We start from the raw sequence: 13,913 nt of genomic DNA, 5'->3' as shown, positions 1-13,913 counted from the left end.
AAAAACATTTGGTAATGTGTTGAAGTATGTCACATCATAAAAGAAGAGCCTGCAATGCATTATATTGGTTTCGTTTCTGCCTTCATTTTCCAGGGAGTAAATAAACCAAGACTTTTATACACATTACTAAATTTCTAATTATACCTTGGGAAAGAATAACCTTTGAGAGTATATCGTTATCTCCCCTTGTCTGAGACTAAAAGACATTGGTTTAGTCACTGATTTCATGAAATTTCTAAAGACTCTTTAAATTAAAAAAAATACGTAAGACACAGGGAATTTTTAAAATATTGTATTTTATGAGGTTGGGTGCAGTGGCTCATGCCTGTAATCCCAGCACTTTGGGATGCTGAGGTGGGTGGATCACCTAAGGTCAGGAGTTGGAGACCAGCTTGGCCAAAGTTGTGAAACGCCATCTTTACTAAAAATATAAAAATCAGCCAGGTGTGGTGGCAGGCACCTGTAATCCCAGCTACTTGGGAGGCTGAGGCAGGAGAATCGCTTGAACCCAGAAGGCAGAGGTTGCAGTGAGCCAAGATTATGCCACTGCACGCCAGCCTGGGTGACAGAGTGAGATTCTGTCTCAAAAATAAATTAATTAATAAAAATAATAAAATTATTGTATTTTAGGCCAAGCATGGTGGCTAATGCCTGTAATTCCAGTACTTTGGGAGGCCAAGGCAGGCAGGTCACTTGAGGTCAGGAGTTCAAGACCAGCCTGGCCGACATGACAAAACCCTATCTCTACTAAAAATATAAAAATTGGTTAGGCACGGTGGCTTATGCCTGTAATCCCAGTACTTTGAGAGGCCGAGGCGGGTGGATCATGAGGTCAGGCGCGGGTGTTCAAGACCAGCCTGGCCAACATAATGAAACCTCGTCTCTACTAAAAATACAAAAAATTAGCCGGGTGTGGTGGCCCGTGCCTGTAATCCTAGCTACTCAGGAGGCCGAGGCAGGAGAATCACTTGAACCTGGGAGGCATAGGTTGCAGTGAGCCGAGATCACGCCACTGCATTCCAGCCCGAGCGACAGTGTGAGACTCCGTCTCAAAAAAAAAAAAAAAAATTTAGCTGGGTGTGGTGGTGCATGCCTGTGGTCCCACCTACTCGAGAGGCTGAGGCATGAAAATTGCCTGAACTTGGAAGGGAGAGGTTGCAGTGAGCTGAGATAGCGCCACTGCACTTCAGCCCAGGAGACACAGTGAAACTCTGTCTCAAAAAAAATATTTTTTTTTTTTTAACTTTAGTTTATTTTGGCCCGAGCCACATAGATAATTTCCTGGATTTCTTTCTTTTTTTTTTTTTTTTTTCTTTTTTTTGAGACGGGTCTCACTCTGTCTCCAGGTTGGAGTGCAGTGGCGCGATCCCGGCTCACTGCAACCTCTTCCTCCCGAGTTCAAGCGACTCTTCTGCCTCAGCCTCCCAAGTAGCTGGGACTATAGGCACCCGCCACCACTCCCAGCTAATTTTTGTATTTTTAGTAGAGATGGAGTTTCACTATGTTGGCCAGGATGGTCTGGATCTCTTGACCTCGTGATCTGCCCGCCTCGGCCTCCCAGAGTGCTGGGATTACTGGCGTGAGCCACCGCGCCTGGCCAATTCTCTGGATTTCTAAATAAAACTATAATGTCCTAAACTAGGACACAATATGTCACATATTGTCTAATCTTATACTAGACAAGTTTGAACTCTGATAGGATTCCTTTTCCTGTCCTCATTGCATAGTTTTTCTCCTGAATTTAGCAGTATATAGAAGTCTGATTTGTGGGAGGACAACAACCTTTTCTTCTGGGTGCAGTGTCTCACGCCTGTAGTCCCAGCCCTTTGAGAGGCCGAGGCGGGCAGATCACCTGAGGTCTGGAGTTCAAGACCAGCCTGGTCAACATGGTAAAACCCCATCTCTACTAAAAATACAAAAATTGGCTGGGCATGGTGGCACATGCCTGTAATCCCAGCTACTCGGGAGTCTGAGGCAGAAGAATCACTTGAACCTGAGAGGCGGAGGTTTCAGTGAGCTGAGATTATGCCACTGCACTCCAGCCTGGACGACAGAGTGATACACCGTCTCAAAAAAAAAAAAAAAGAATATGTATCTTTCTGTAAGGCTTTTTGTACAATAGCAATGAAGTCGGCTTTGATGAGAATTTATGATTTGTTTATGTTAAAATATGAAACACTTCCCGAATTTATGTGTTATCCTTGCACAGGAGCCATGCTAATTTTCTCTGTATCATTCCAATTATTTATTTCTTTTTAGTATATTGCTGCCAAAGAGAGCATGTGATGACAATTTAATGTAATTCACCTAGATACTTCTGTAGTTTAAAAAAGGGCACCGTAAAATTATCCAATATTAAAATATCAAGGAATATCAAACTTTTTTTTTTTTTTTGAGACAGAGTCTCGCTCTGTTGCCCAGGCTGGAGTGCAGTGATGCCATCTCAGCTCACTGCAAACTCCGCCTCCCGGGTTCACGCCATTCTCCTGCCTCAGCCTCCCGAGTAGCTGGGACTACAGGCGCCCGCCACCACTCCTGGCTAATTTTTGTTTTTGTGTTTTTAGTAGAGACGGGGTTTCACCGTGTTAGCCAGGATGGTCTCGATCTCCTGACCTTGTGATCCGCCCGCCTCAGCCTCCCAAAGTGCTGGGATTACAGACGTGAGCCACTGCGCCCAGCCTTTGTTTTGTTTTTTAAGATGGGGTCTTCAGGCATCGTGGTGCGTTCTTGTAGTCCCAGCTACTCGGGAGGCTGACGTGGAAGGATTGCTTGAGCCAGGAGGCAGAGGTTGCAGTGAGCTGAGATCGTGCCACTGTTCTCCAGCCTGGATGACAGAGCCAGGGCTTATCTTAAAAGAAACAAAAACAAAAAAAACCAGCTGTCAGCCGGGCGCGGTGGCTCATGCCTGTAATCCTAGCACTTTGGGAGGCCAAGGTGGGCAGATCATGAGGTCAGGAGATCAAGACCATCCTGGCTAACAGGGTAAAACCCCGTCTCTATTAAAAATACAAAAACAAAATTAGCCAGGTGTTGTGGCAGGCGCCTGTAGTCCCAGCTACTCAGGAGGCTGAGGCAGGAGAATGGCGTGAACCTGGGAGGCAGAGGTTGCAGTGAGCTGAGATCGCGCCACTGCACTCTAGCCTGGGACAGAGCGAGACTCCGTCTCAAAAAAAAAAAAAAACCAGCTGTCATCCAGGCTGAGGCTGGTGTGCTGTGGTGCAATCATAGAGCTAACTGCATCCCATCCTCAAACGCCTGGGCTCGGCCGGGCACGGTGGCTCACGTCTGTAATCCCAGTGCTTTGGGAGGCTGAGGAAGGCGGATCACTTGAGTTCAGGAGTTCAAGACTAGCTTGGCGAACATGGTAAAACTCCATCTATACTAAAAATACAAAAACTTAGCCGGGCATGGTGGCGGGCGCCTGTAATCCCAGCTACTTGGGAGGCTGAGGCAGGAGAATTGCTTGAACCCAGGAGGCGGAGCTTGCAGTGAGCCGAGATTGCGCCACATCACTCCAGCCTGGGTGACAGAGTGAGACTCCGTCTCAAAAAACAAAAAACAACTCAAAACAAAAAAACCCTCCTGGGCTCAAGGGATCTTCTCGTCTTAGGCCACAGATGTCTGCCACCATGCAAGGCTAATTTTTAAAAGTTTTTTTGTAGAGACAGAGTTCATGTAGGGTGGAGGGTGGGGTTGATGTTGCTTTGTTGCTCAGCCTGGTCTCAAACTCCTGGCCTCAAGTGATCCTCCCACATAGGCCTCCCATCAGCTTTTCCTCATCACCCAGTGACCCCAAGACGTGCCTTCACTGAAAATGACTGTACCCTCAAATGGGTTTTATTTCCTATCAGTAGATAGATAGTTCCATTGGATATGTCACCGTACTTATGAGATTAAGCGCATGGGTCTGATCTCTCAGCTGGACTGATGTAGTGTGCCAAGTCTATAGCTACAGATCTGGTTTCTTTATATTGAATTCTTTTTTTTTTCTTTTTTTTGAGACAGAGTCTCACTCTGTCACCTAGGCTGGAGTGCAGTGGTGCGATCTCTGCTCACTACAGTCTCTGCCTCCTGGGTTCAAGTGATTCTCCTGCCTCTGCCTGTGGAGTAGCTGGGATTATAGGTGCCCACCACTGTGCCTGGCTAATTTTTGTATTTTTATTTATTTATTATTATTTTTTTGAGACGGAGTCTCGCTTTGTCACCCAGGCTGGAGTGCAGTGGTGCAATCTCAGCTCACTGAAACCTCCACCTCCTGGGTTCAAGCAATTCTCTGCCTCAGCCTCCAGAGTTGCTGGGATTACAGGCGCCCACCACCACGCCCAGCTACTTTTTTGTATTTTTAGTAGAGACGGGTTCACCATCTTGGTCAGGCTGGTCTTGAACTCCTGATCTTGTGATCCACTCGCCTCGGCCTCCCAAAGTGCTGGGATTACAGGCATGAGCCACCGCGCCCAGCCAATTTTTGTATTTTTAGTAGAGATGGGTTTTCGCCATGTTGGCCAGGCTGGTCTCGAACTCCTGACCTCAAGTGATCCATCCGCCTTGGCCTCCCAAAGTATTGGGATTACAGGTGTGAGCCACCACACCCCGCCTAAATTGAATTCTTTATGGATTATGTCATCTATGGAATGTCTATTAGGTTTGAGCACTAAATTGCAAGATCGTAAAAACAGTTTCTTCCTGGGTTTATATCCTGGTTGAGTCCTGCCCTCCCACCCCCTCAAAAAATGTCTTTAATGGACGGTCTTGGTTTTCTACTTTCCTTCAAGAAATGCAGGGTGATGGCACTGTCCCGCTGTAAGGAGTGCCATTCACACCGTATTCTCTGTGGCTGTGATCCAGGGCTGGCCATTCACTGAGATTCCAACAAGAACGGTGCTTCCTGGAGTTGGGCAACACAGCGGCCCTGTTTCTTCATGACATCTTTATACATTTTCAAGAAAAGTAAATAAGGTGTATGTATTTATAAAGTGTCAGAGTTCACAGAGAGATTAAAAACAAGCATGCTGGAGTCACACAGAAGGTTCCTGTCCCAGCTCTGATGATTAACAGCTGTACGACCCATGACAAGATAATCAGGCTTGCCAACTCTCAGTCTGATTTCTGTAAAATGAAGGCAGAGGTAATACTCAGGTTATAGGATTACTGTGGGGTTTCAATAGAAAAAAATTTAGGTTTAAATGCTTACCACAGCGCCTGTCAAATCATGTTCTGGGGTCACTAATTTCCCAATATAATAAATTTCACAAGGGAAATGACAGTAACTGATGGTCACCACTATGTCCCTGGGCCTAACTCCACCCCTATCCCCACAGTTGGTATCCAATCAACATTTATCTTAGTGTGCTTCTCCCTACATCCTTTATCAAGAACATATGTGGCTCTGATACTATCGAAATGTCACCTAATGAACTGTACACAACCAGTTACCAGGTTCAAATGGTTCAAATCTAGCTTTGCCGGTGCCTAAGTCTTCCTTTCCTTGAAGATGCGTGTGCTCTCATATGGGTTTCCTTTCTGTCCTGTCAGTGACAGCTTAACTCCGCTAGATACTCGCCACAGTAATGAGGATAAAGTGCACCTCTCATCTCTGAGTAAGTGTTACCTTTAAAAGGATTTTTTTCTATTTTTCTTTAAAATGGGTTTTCTGTCTTAAAAAAAATCATGTTTTGTTCCTATTTTTCCATTATATATAATTACTTATTTATTTATTTTGAGATGGAGTTTCACTCTTATTGCCCAGGCTGGAGTCCAGTGGTGCAATCTCAGCTCACTGCAAACCTCTGCCTCCCGGGTTCAAGCGACTCTTCTGCCTCAGCCTCCTAAGTAGCTGGGATTACAGGTGCCCACCACCACTCCTGGCTAATTTTTTTTTTTTTTTTTTGTATTTTTAGTAGAGACGGAATTTCGCCACGTTGGCCAGGCTGGTCTCGAACTCCTGACCTCAGGTGATCCACCTGCTTCAGCCTCCCAAATTGCTGGGATTACAGGCATGAGTCACTGTGCCTGACCTATATATAATTATTTAAAAATACTCACAAAGTAGGCTGGGTGCAGTGGCTCATGCCTGTAATCCCTGCACTTTGGGAGGCTGAGGCAGTAGGATCACTTTAGCCCAGGAGTTCCAGACCAGCCTGGGCCACATAGCAAGATCTTGTCTCTATTCTCTAAATAAAATGCCTATAAAGTAGAAAAATACTTTTAATATAATGAAAGTGGGAATTATGGCCGGGCGCGGTGGCTCACGCTTGTAATCCCAGCACTTTGGGAGGCCGAGGCGGGCGGATCACGAGGTCAGGAGATCGAGACCACGGTGAAACCCTGTCTCTACTAAAAATACAAAAAAATTAGCCGGGCGTGGTGGCGGGCGCCTGTAGTCCCAGCTACTCGGAGAGGCTGAGGCAGGAGAATGGCGTGAACCCGGGAGGCGGAGCTTGCAGTGAGCCGAGATCGGGCCACTGCACTCCAGCCTGGGTGACAGAGCGAGACTCCGTCTCAAAAAAAAAAAAAAAAAAAAAAAAAAAAAGAAAGTGGGAATTAAAAAAACAAAACACCCAGCACCAAAGACTGTATACATAGTATTTCGATTTTGTGAAAGAAAATTGTCTCAGCACATTGCCCATGGGGTAGCCCTGCTGAACAGGCACAGTCAAAAAAATAATAATTAATAAAAAAGAAAACTGTGGGTTGGGCCTGGTGGCTCATGCCTATAATCTCAGCACTCGGAGGCCGAGGGGAGTGGATCACTTGAGTCCAGGAGTTCAAGACCAGCCTCGGCAACATGGCAAAACCCCGTCTCTACAAAAAACCCCACAAAAATTAGCCGGACGTGGTAGTGCGCACCTGTGGTCCCAGCTACTCGGGAGGCTGAGGTGGGAGGATCACTTGAGCCTGGGAGGCAGAGGTTGCAGTGAGCTGACATGGCGCCACTGCACTCCAGCCTGGGAGACAGAGCCGGACCCTGTCTCAAAAAATTATGTGTGTGAATGTGTGTATTGTGTATGCATGCTGATAAGAATAAAAAAAAAAGACCAGAAGAAGAGAAAGCATGACATTCACAGTAGTAATCTTTGGGTAGTGGGACTATAGATTTTTTTTCTTATTATGTCTTTTTCTTCTTTTTTTTTATTTTTTATTTTTTTATTTTCTGAGACGGACTCTCGCTCTGTCGCCCAGGCTGGAGTGCAGTGGCGATCTTGGCTCATTGCAAGCTCCGCCTCCCGAATTCACGCCATTCTCCTGTCTCAGCCTCCCGAGTAGCTGGGACTACAGGCGCCAGCCACCACGCCTGGCTAATTTTTTGTATTTTTAGTAGAGATGGGGTTTCACCGTGTTAGCCAGGATGGTCTCGATCTCCTGACCTCATGATCCGCCCACCTCGGCCTCCCAAAGTGCTGGGATTACAGGCGTGAGCCACTGCGCCTGGCCTAGGCTACCTACTTTTTTTTACCCCCCACCATAACCACCATCTGTCATCAAGATTACTGTGAGAACAGGCCAGGCGTGGTGGCTCATGCCTCTAATCCCAGCACTTTGGGAGTCCGAGGCAGGTGGATCACCTGAGGTCAGGAGTTCAAGACCAGCCTGGCCAACACGGTGAAACCCCGTCTCTACTAAAAATATAAAAAAATTAGCCGAGTGTGGTGGTGGGCACCTGTAATCCCAGCTACTCGGGAGGCTAGGGTAGGAGAATTGCTTGAACCCAGGAAACAGAGGTTGCAATGAGCCAACACGGTGTCACTGCACTCCAGCCTAGATAACAGAGTGAGACTCTGTCTCAAAAAAAAAAAGATTAGTGTGAGACCACCTTCTACTTGGTCTTTCTGACTCTAGTCACATTTGCTCCCACACGGCCCCCAGAGTGATTGTTATAAAACGCAAATATTATCATGCCACACTCACCTGCTTCACTGATACTTTACTGCCCTCAAGCTAAAGCCATTTATCGCCTGGCTCCTTCTTTCTCCATCTTTATTATCCCGTGCTGCACCTCCTTTCACTATATGTCAGCTTGCCAAATAACCTGCTTTTCTTCAAATTCTCCTCATTCTAATTCTTTACACAGACTCCCCTATAGCCACCATTTCCACCCACCTAATTTGAGGTCTGAAGCAGTAATTAGGAATAATTTTATAACACAAAATGCCCATATTAAAGGAGAAGAAAGATCACGAATCAATGATGTCAGCTTTCACTTTAAGAAACTACAAAGAAAAGGCCTGCGCAGTGGCTCACGCTTGTAATCCCAGCACTTTGGGAGGCTGAGGCGGGCGGATCACGAGGTCAGGAGATCGAGACCACGGTGAAACCCCGTCTCTACTAAAAATACAAAAAATTAGCCGGGCGTGGTGGCGGGCGCCTGTAGTCCCAGCTACTCGGAGAGGCTGAGGCAGGAGAATGGCGTGAACCCGGGAGGCGGAGCTTGCAGTGAGCCGAGATGGTGCCACTGCACTCCAGCCTGGGCGACAGAGCGAGACTCTGTCTCAAAAAAAAAAAAAAAAAAAAAAGAAACTACAAGAAAAGAGTAAATACGACCTAAAGTAAGCAGAAGAAAGATAATATAAATTAAAATTGAAACCAATGAAATAGAAAATAGAAAACGATAAGGAAAATCAGTGAAGCCAAAAGAAGATCAATATAATTTATAAACCATTAGCTGACTCACCATTAAAAAAGAGAGAAGACAAAAATTATCGGTATCAGTAATGAGAGGTGACCTCACTACAGACTTTAAAGTGATTTAAAACATGAGAAAAGAATATTCTCTTAGCACATTCTTGCTGCTATAACAAAATAGACTGGGTTATTTACAAAGAACAGAAATTTATTTCTTACAGTTCTCGAGACTGGGAAGCCCAAGTGCTGGCATTCAGTGTCTGGTGAGGTCCTTCTTGTCATTAATACATCTCCACATGGTAGAAGGCGGAACATGGAAGGGCATGGGGGATGAACACTGTGTGCTCACATGGTTGATGAGAATGAACCCATTCCCTCAAGCCCTTTATAAGGGCCCCAGTTGCATCCATAACGCTCTACCCTCATGCCTTTATCACCTCTTAAAAGCCCTATCTCTTATTACTATCACATTGGCAATTAAGTTTCAACATACAAATTTTGGGAGATATATTCAGACCATAGCAAATGTCACCAAAAACTGTATGTCAATAAATTTGACAACTTACATGAATGGACAAATTCCCACCAACTACTGAAACTCACTGAAGAAGAAATAACCTGAATAGCCCCATATCTATTAAAGAGATTGAATTTATAGTTAAGATTGATGTTTGATTTTTTTTTTTTTTTGAAATAAGGTCTCGCTTTGTCACCCAGGCTGAATGCAGTGGTGTGATCACTTCTCTAGGGAGTCTGTGCAGAAGCAGAGGAAAATGCATGTTCAAATTGGTCTGTAAACCCAGCATAATAGTGTTAAATCACAGCTCTGGGGATAAGCCAGGGAGAAGTTCATTTACATGAATGAATTTCCAAACTACGGTCTGTTTCTATGATTCTTTTTTTTTTTTTTTTTGAGATGGAGTCTCACTATGTCACCCAGGCTGGAGTGCAGTGGTGCAATCCCAGCTCACTGCAACCTCCGCTTCCAGTGTTCAAGTGATTCTCCTGCCTCCTCAGCCTCCCAGGTGGCTGGGATTACAGGCACGCGCCACCATGCTCAGCTCATTTTGTATTTTTAGTAGAGACAGGATTTCACCATGTTGGCCAGGCTGATCCGGAACTCGCCACCTCAGGTGATCCGCCTGCCTTGGTCTCCCAAAGTGCTGGGATTACAGGAGTGAGCCACTGTGCCCAGCCTCATACCTATGATTTGACAGACAGCCTCTCTACACTTACAACAACCAATTGTGGAGATCTTGGATATATTCATGAAAGTATCATTTCTAATCTCTCTCCATTCTGACCCTCAACACGGTGCTGTTTGTACCCATAACAAAATTGAGTGAAAAATTTAGGGATAAAGGAGCTTTCCAACTTGATAAAATTCTGTGTTGTTGAATGAACTTCTACAGCTATACCCTAAATGCTTTCAAAAAGAACATTGTTACTTTAATTTCACAAGATACATGTGTGTTTATACACATATACAGACAGCACTTCAAGAGCCTTCTTCCTATCTTTGTATCAACAAAAGGCCAGTGAAATTGTGTTTCTCCCACCACTGGGCAAATGGGGTCCTCATTCCTCTCAATTTAACAGAGTCATAGGAAACAAGTAGAAAGATGAGAACTCTGACTTGTCTTTTTGAAGAACATGGCTATCTTTAAAATGATATTAAGGCTGGGCACGGTGGCTCACACCTGTAATCCCAGCACTTTGGGAGGCCGAGGTGGGTGGATCACTTGAGGTCAGTCAGGAGTTTGAGACCAGCCAGGCCAACGTGGTGAAACCCTGTCTCTACTAAAAATATAAAAATTAGCAGGGAGTGGTGGCGGGCGCCTGTAGTCCCACCTACCCAGGAGGCTGAGACAGTAGAATCACTTGAACCCAGGAGGCGGAGGTTGCAGTGAGCGGAGATGGCGCCACTGCACTCCAGCCTGGGTGACAAGAGCGAGACTCGTCTCAAAAAATAACATGATACTGAACTGTCTGGTAGCCCACATTCATAGCACTCTAATAAATCAGTGTGTACTATAGAGTTAGTTGCATAATGTTCTGCCCTACAAAATTGACCAGGAACCATCAGATTAATAGGCATTCATCAAAAAAATTAAGTATTTTTAATTGCTAAGGTCTGTGAGTTACCCTTTTCTTCTTCCTCACGTAATAATCTGCACACACGAGAAAATACTCCTGAACTTGAGTTTCTATCTTTTTTCTTTTCCCTATTTGCCTTCTAAAACTCCCAGGTGTTAAAAAAAAAAGTCCCAAACTTAATGCACATTACAGACTTCTTTTCTGACATACAAAAATCGTCATCTTAACCCAGTTTTCTTCTCCAAAGTGGTCAAGAGGGAAAACCTCAAGCTTATATTCAGATCTATGTAAACCACTAGATTGCCTATCTGGTATTTCCTTTTGCAGAAAATCACTAAAGGACTAAATAAGACGAGGCAAAAGTTTAGACAAGGATCTGATGGCTTGTTTCTCCGAGATGAAACCTTGGAGAGAGGCTTCCCCAGATTCTAGTCTGGATTCACTTTACTGCATGCTCTTCCCTGCTCTCTAGCTCAATACTCCGGAGAGAAATGAAACTTTTATTTGCTCCAGCAGAAAAAGAAATTAAGAAGGCCACGAACATGTAGCGGACTTGGAAGCCCCGTTCCCCCCTCTTTCTAGCAACAGACAGGCTCGTGCTCCTCCGCCCGCGTTGGTCTCCAGCTTCCCAGAGCCCCGGCGGGTTGCGAGGACCGCCCTGCTCGCCGCTGCTCCTCACCGCTCCGGTACCGACACGTGTTCTTACTGCCAAGCTCGGCCTCAGGATGCTGAGCCGAGCCCCGCCCCGCTCCACATTTCCCAGGCTCCGCCCCTCCTGCCCCGCCCCCGGCACCGATTGCCAATAGCGCCCCGAGGCGTACCCAGGTCCCACCCTCCCCGTGCCCGGCCCGCCGCCTTTGTTCTTCCCCGCTCCCTCTCTTGGCCTGTGCGTTCCCGGCAAACCGAGTGGCAGCCGCTGATTGGTGGTCGTGGCGCAGCCAATCAGAAGGGGGCACCTCACGTTAGGGCTCGGAGTTTTAAACGCGCAGCCGAGGGCCGCGCGCAGGACTGGGGAGGGCCTAGGGCGGTGGAGCCTACTCGGTGCGGGTGAGGCGCACGCGGTCCGCGCCGGCGTCACTCTGGGATTGGCCGGCCCGCGGCTTCCTCCGCCCCCTGCTAATCGCCGGGGCCGACTTCCCGTGGGTTTTTCCGGCTCTCACGCGTCGCTAAGGAGCGACGGGCGGTCGGCCAGTCCCCGAGTTCTCGGTGCGCTCAGCGGCCGCCGACGAGAGGAGGCCGCGCTCCGCCCTCGCTACCATGAGGCCCCGGAAAGCCTGCCTGCTCCTGCTGCTCCTGGGGCTGGCGCAGCTGCTGGCCGTGGCGGGTGCCGAGGGCCCGGACGAAGGTGAGCGGCAAGCGCGCCGCGGGTCGGGCTGTGCTTGCGGGGGCTGCAGAGCTGTGCGGGGGCCTGGGCGCTGCGACCCCGGCGGGCGGGCTTCCGCGCGGTCAGTTCCAGAACTAGCGACGGGCGCCGAGCCAGGGGTAAACTTGGCGGAGTTGAAGGGGCGGGGGCGGGGGAAGGGGCGGGGGCGGGGGCGGTGGCAGGATTGATTTGGGGTTCCCGAGAGAGGAAGGCGGCTGGGGTCTCTTCGGCTCCGACGCCCTGGAAGCCCCCTGTCACCCGAGGCTGGGAGAGGGCTGCAGAGCGCCTTTTTTGCAGCTGGGTCCTTCGCCCTAATTTGCAGATTTTGCTGAGGTCCAGGCGAACGCGCCCAGGCAGTGGGAAGGGAGAGGGAGCCACTGGAGAGAAGGGGCGAGGGCGTGAGGAACCAAGTGCGAGTTCTTTGGAACAGCAAGCATTCCTTTTCAAAGTGTGGTCTGTAGATTTAGAAATGATTAATCCAAAGATTCTGGAGAAAGGGATGGCTTGGTTTGCACCTTTGAGAAACTAGAGATACCATTCCTTTTGCATTTATTCAGCATTTACTGTGCGCCAGTCCCTGTACAGGGTTCTGGGAGGAAAAGATCGTGAGTGTGGCCCCTGCCCATGAAGCGCGCACTCCAGTAGGAATAGTAACTACTTCATGGTTCCTGCATTTTTCTTCGAAGTGAGCTAGCTGCAAACATAAGAACTCTGAAGACTAGGAAGTACTAATTAACAGAATGTTGTTATTGCTAGAGAATAAGGCATCCAGGTACTGGTCTTAACCTTCTTCCTCTCTGCCCTTTTAATCACTAGCTTTTTTAACTTTCTGAGTTTGTTCCAATATAAATATACACTCTTTCATAATGTTAGTGTGTAGGGAAATTGTGAACTTTATATTCTTTCAAACAGATTGAGTAACTTCTGTGTGGGTCACTGATTCAAAGAGTCTTTGCCCAAAAAAAAGGGAAGTAAAAACCCACACTCGACGAGAAAACCACCTGCCGAAAGGAATCAGATAGCGGGACTGCTTACAAGTTGTGTTTTGAGACCTTTACCCAAATCATGTTTGTTTAAATAGTGTTTATTTAAATACAGATACCCAAAATACACTGAAGCAGAATGCAGGGGTGGGCCCCGGAATCTGCGTTTTAAGTCAGTTCTCCTTTGAGACTTAGAATTAACTTCGGGAGGCACAATGAAGTTTGAGGACCAATGTGGGTGGGAGATGCTTTTTGGAACAGCAGAAAAGCACATAGCACTGTCTTGGTTTTGATCCAGTGATTCTGTTTTTGGGGGGATTCTTGAGAGGCCTGGGAGAGTGGCTTTAGGAGCTGTTAGGACCAGCAAGTTTATCCTTCCGGTCAGAGGTCTTTAACACAGCAGAGTCTCTGGGAAGCAGTTGCTCCTGGGGTGAGCCTAGGAATCCCAGAGGTCATCATGGCCAAGGGCAGGCCTCCTGGGGCTTTTAGCTCCGTTTTTTTTTTTTTTCCGAGATAAGGTCACGCACTGTTGCCCAGGCTTGAGTGCACTGTCGCGATAATGGCTTACTTAAGCCTCAAACTCCTGGGCTCATGGGATCCTCCTGCCTCAGCCTCCCAAGGAGCTGGGACTGTAGGTGCTTGCCAACACGCCTGGCTAATTTTTTTTTCTGGCTCTGTCGTCCAGGCTGGAGTGCAGTGGCGCGATCTCAGCTTACCACAACCTCTGCTTCCCGAGTTCAAGTGATTCTTCTTCCTCCACCTCCCGAGTAGCTGGGACTACAGGCACATGCCACCACACCCAGCTAATTTTTTGTATTTTTTAGTAGAGATGGGGTTTCACTGTGTTAACC

The 13,913-nt window shown here is 47.3% G+C and overlaps 1 protein-coding gene and 1 non-coding gene across 4 annotated transcripts in view; one reads left to right on the top strand and one right to left on the bottom strand.

The window, feature by feature from the left end:
- Nucleotides 1-2,164: 2,164 nt before the first annotated feature.
- On the bottom strand, nt 2,165-2,276 carry LOC129485514 (U6 spliceosomal RNA). The gene has a single exon (XR_008658666.1). It is a non-coding gene; the product is annotated as a U6 spliceosomal RNA (small nuclear RNA).
- A 9,242-nt stretch (nt 2,277-11,518) lies between these two features.
- Nucleotides 11,519-13,913, top strand: part of PDIA4 (protein disulfide isomerase family A member 4) — a 28,005-nt gene continuing 25,610 nt past the window's right edge. The window contains exon 1 of one of the 3 annotated variants that reach the window (XM_055284418.2): nt 11,519-12,061. In XM_055284418.2, coding sequence (XP_055140393.1) covers nt 11,974-12,061 — 88 coding nt within the window. In that variant the 5' untranslated portion in view covers nt 11,519-11,973. The remainder of the gene's footprint in view (nt 12,062-13,913) is intronic. The other 2 variants (XM_055284415.2, XM_055284419.2) reach the window with 2 other exon arrangements.

This window comes from Symphalangus syndactylus, chromosome 6, assembly GCF_028878055.3.
Source record: "Symphalangus syndactylus isolate Jambi chromosome 6, NHGRI_mSymSyn1-v2.1_pri, whole genome shotgun sequence".
Classification (NCBI taxonomy): domain Eukaryota; kingdom Metazoa; phylum Chordata; class Mammalia; order Primates; family Hylobatidae; genus Symphalangus; species Symphalangus syndactylus.
The sequence above is the reverse complement of the archived record's forward strand: the minus strand, read 5'-3'. Positions and strand labels throughout refer to the sequence as shown.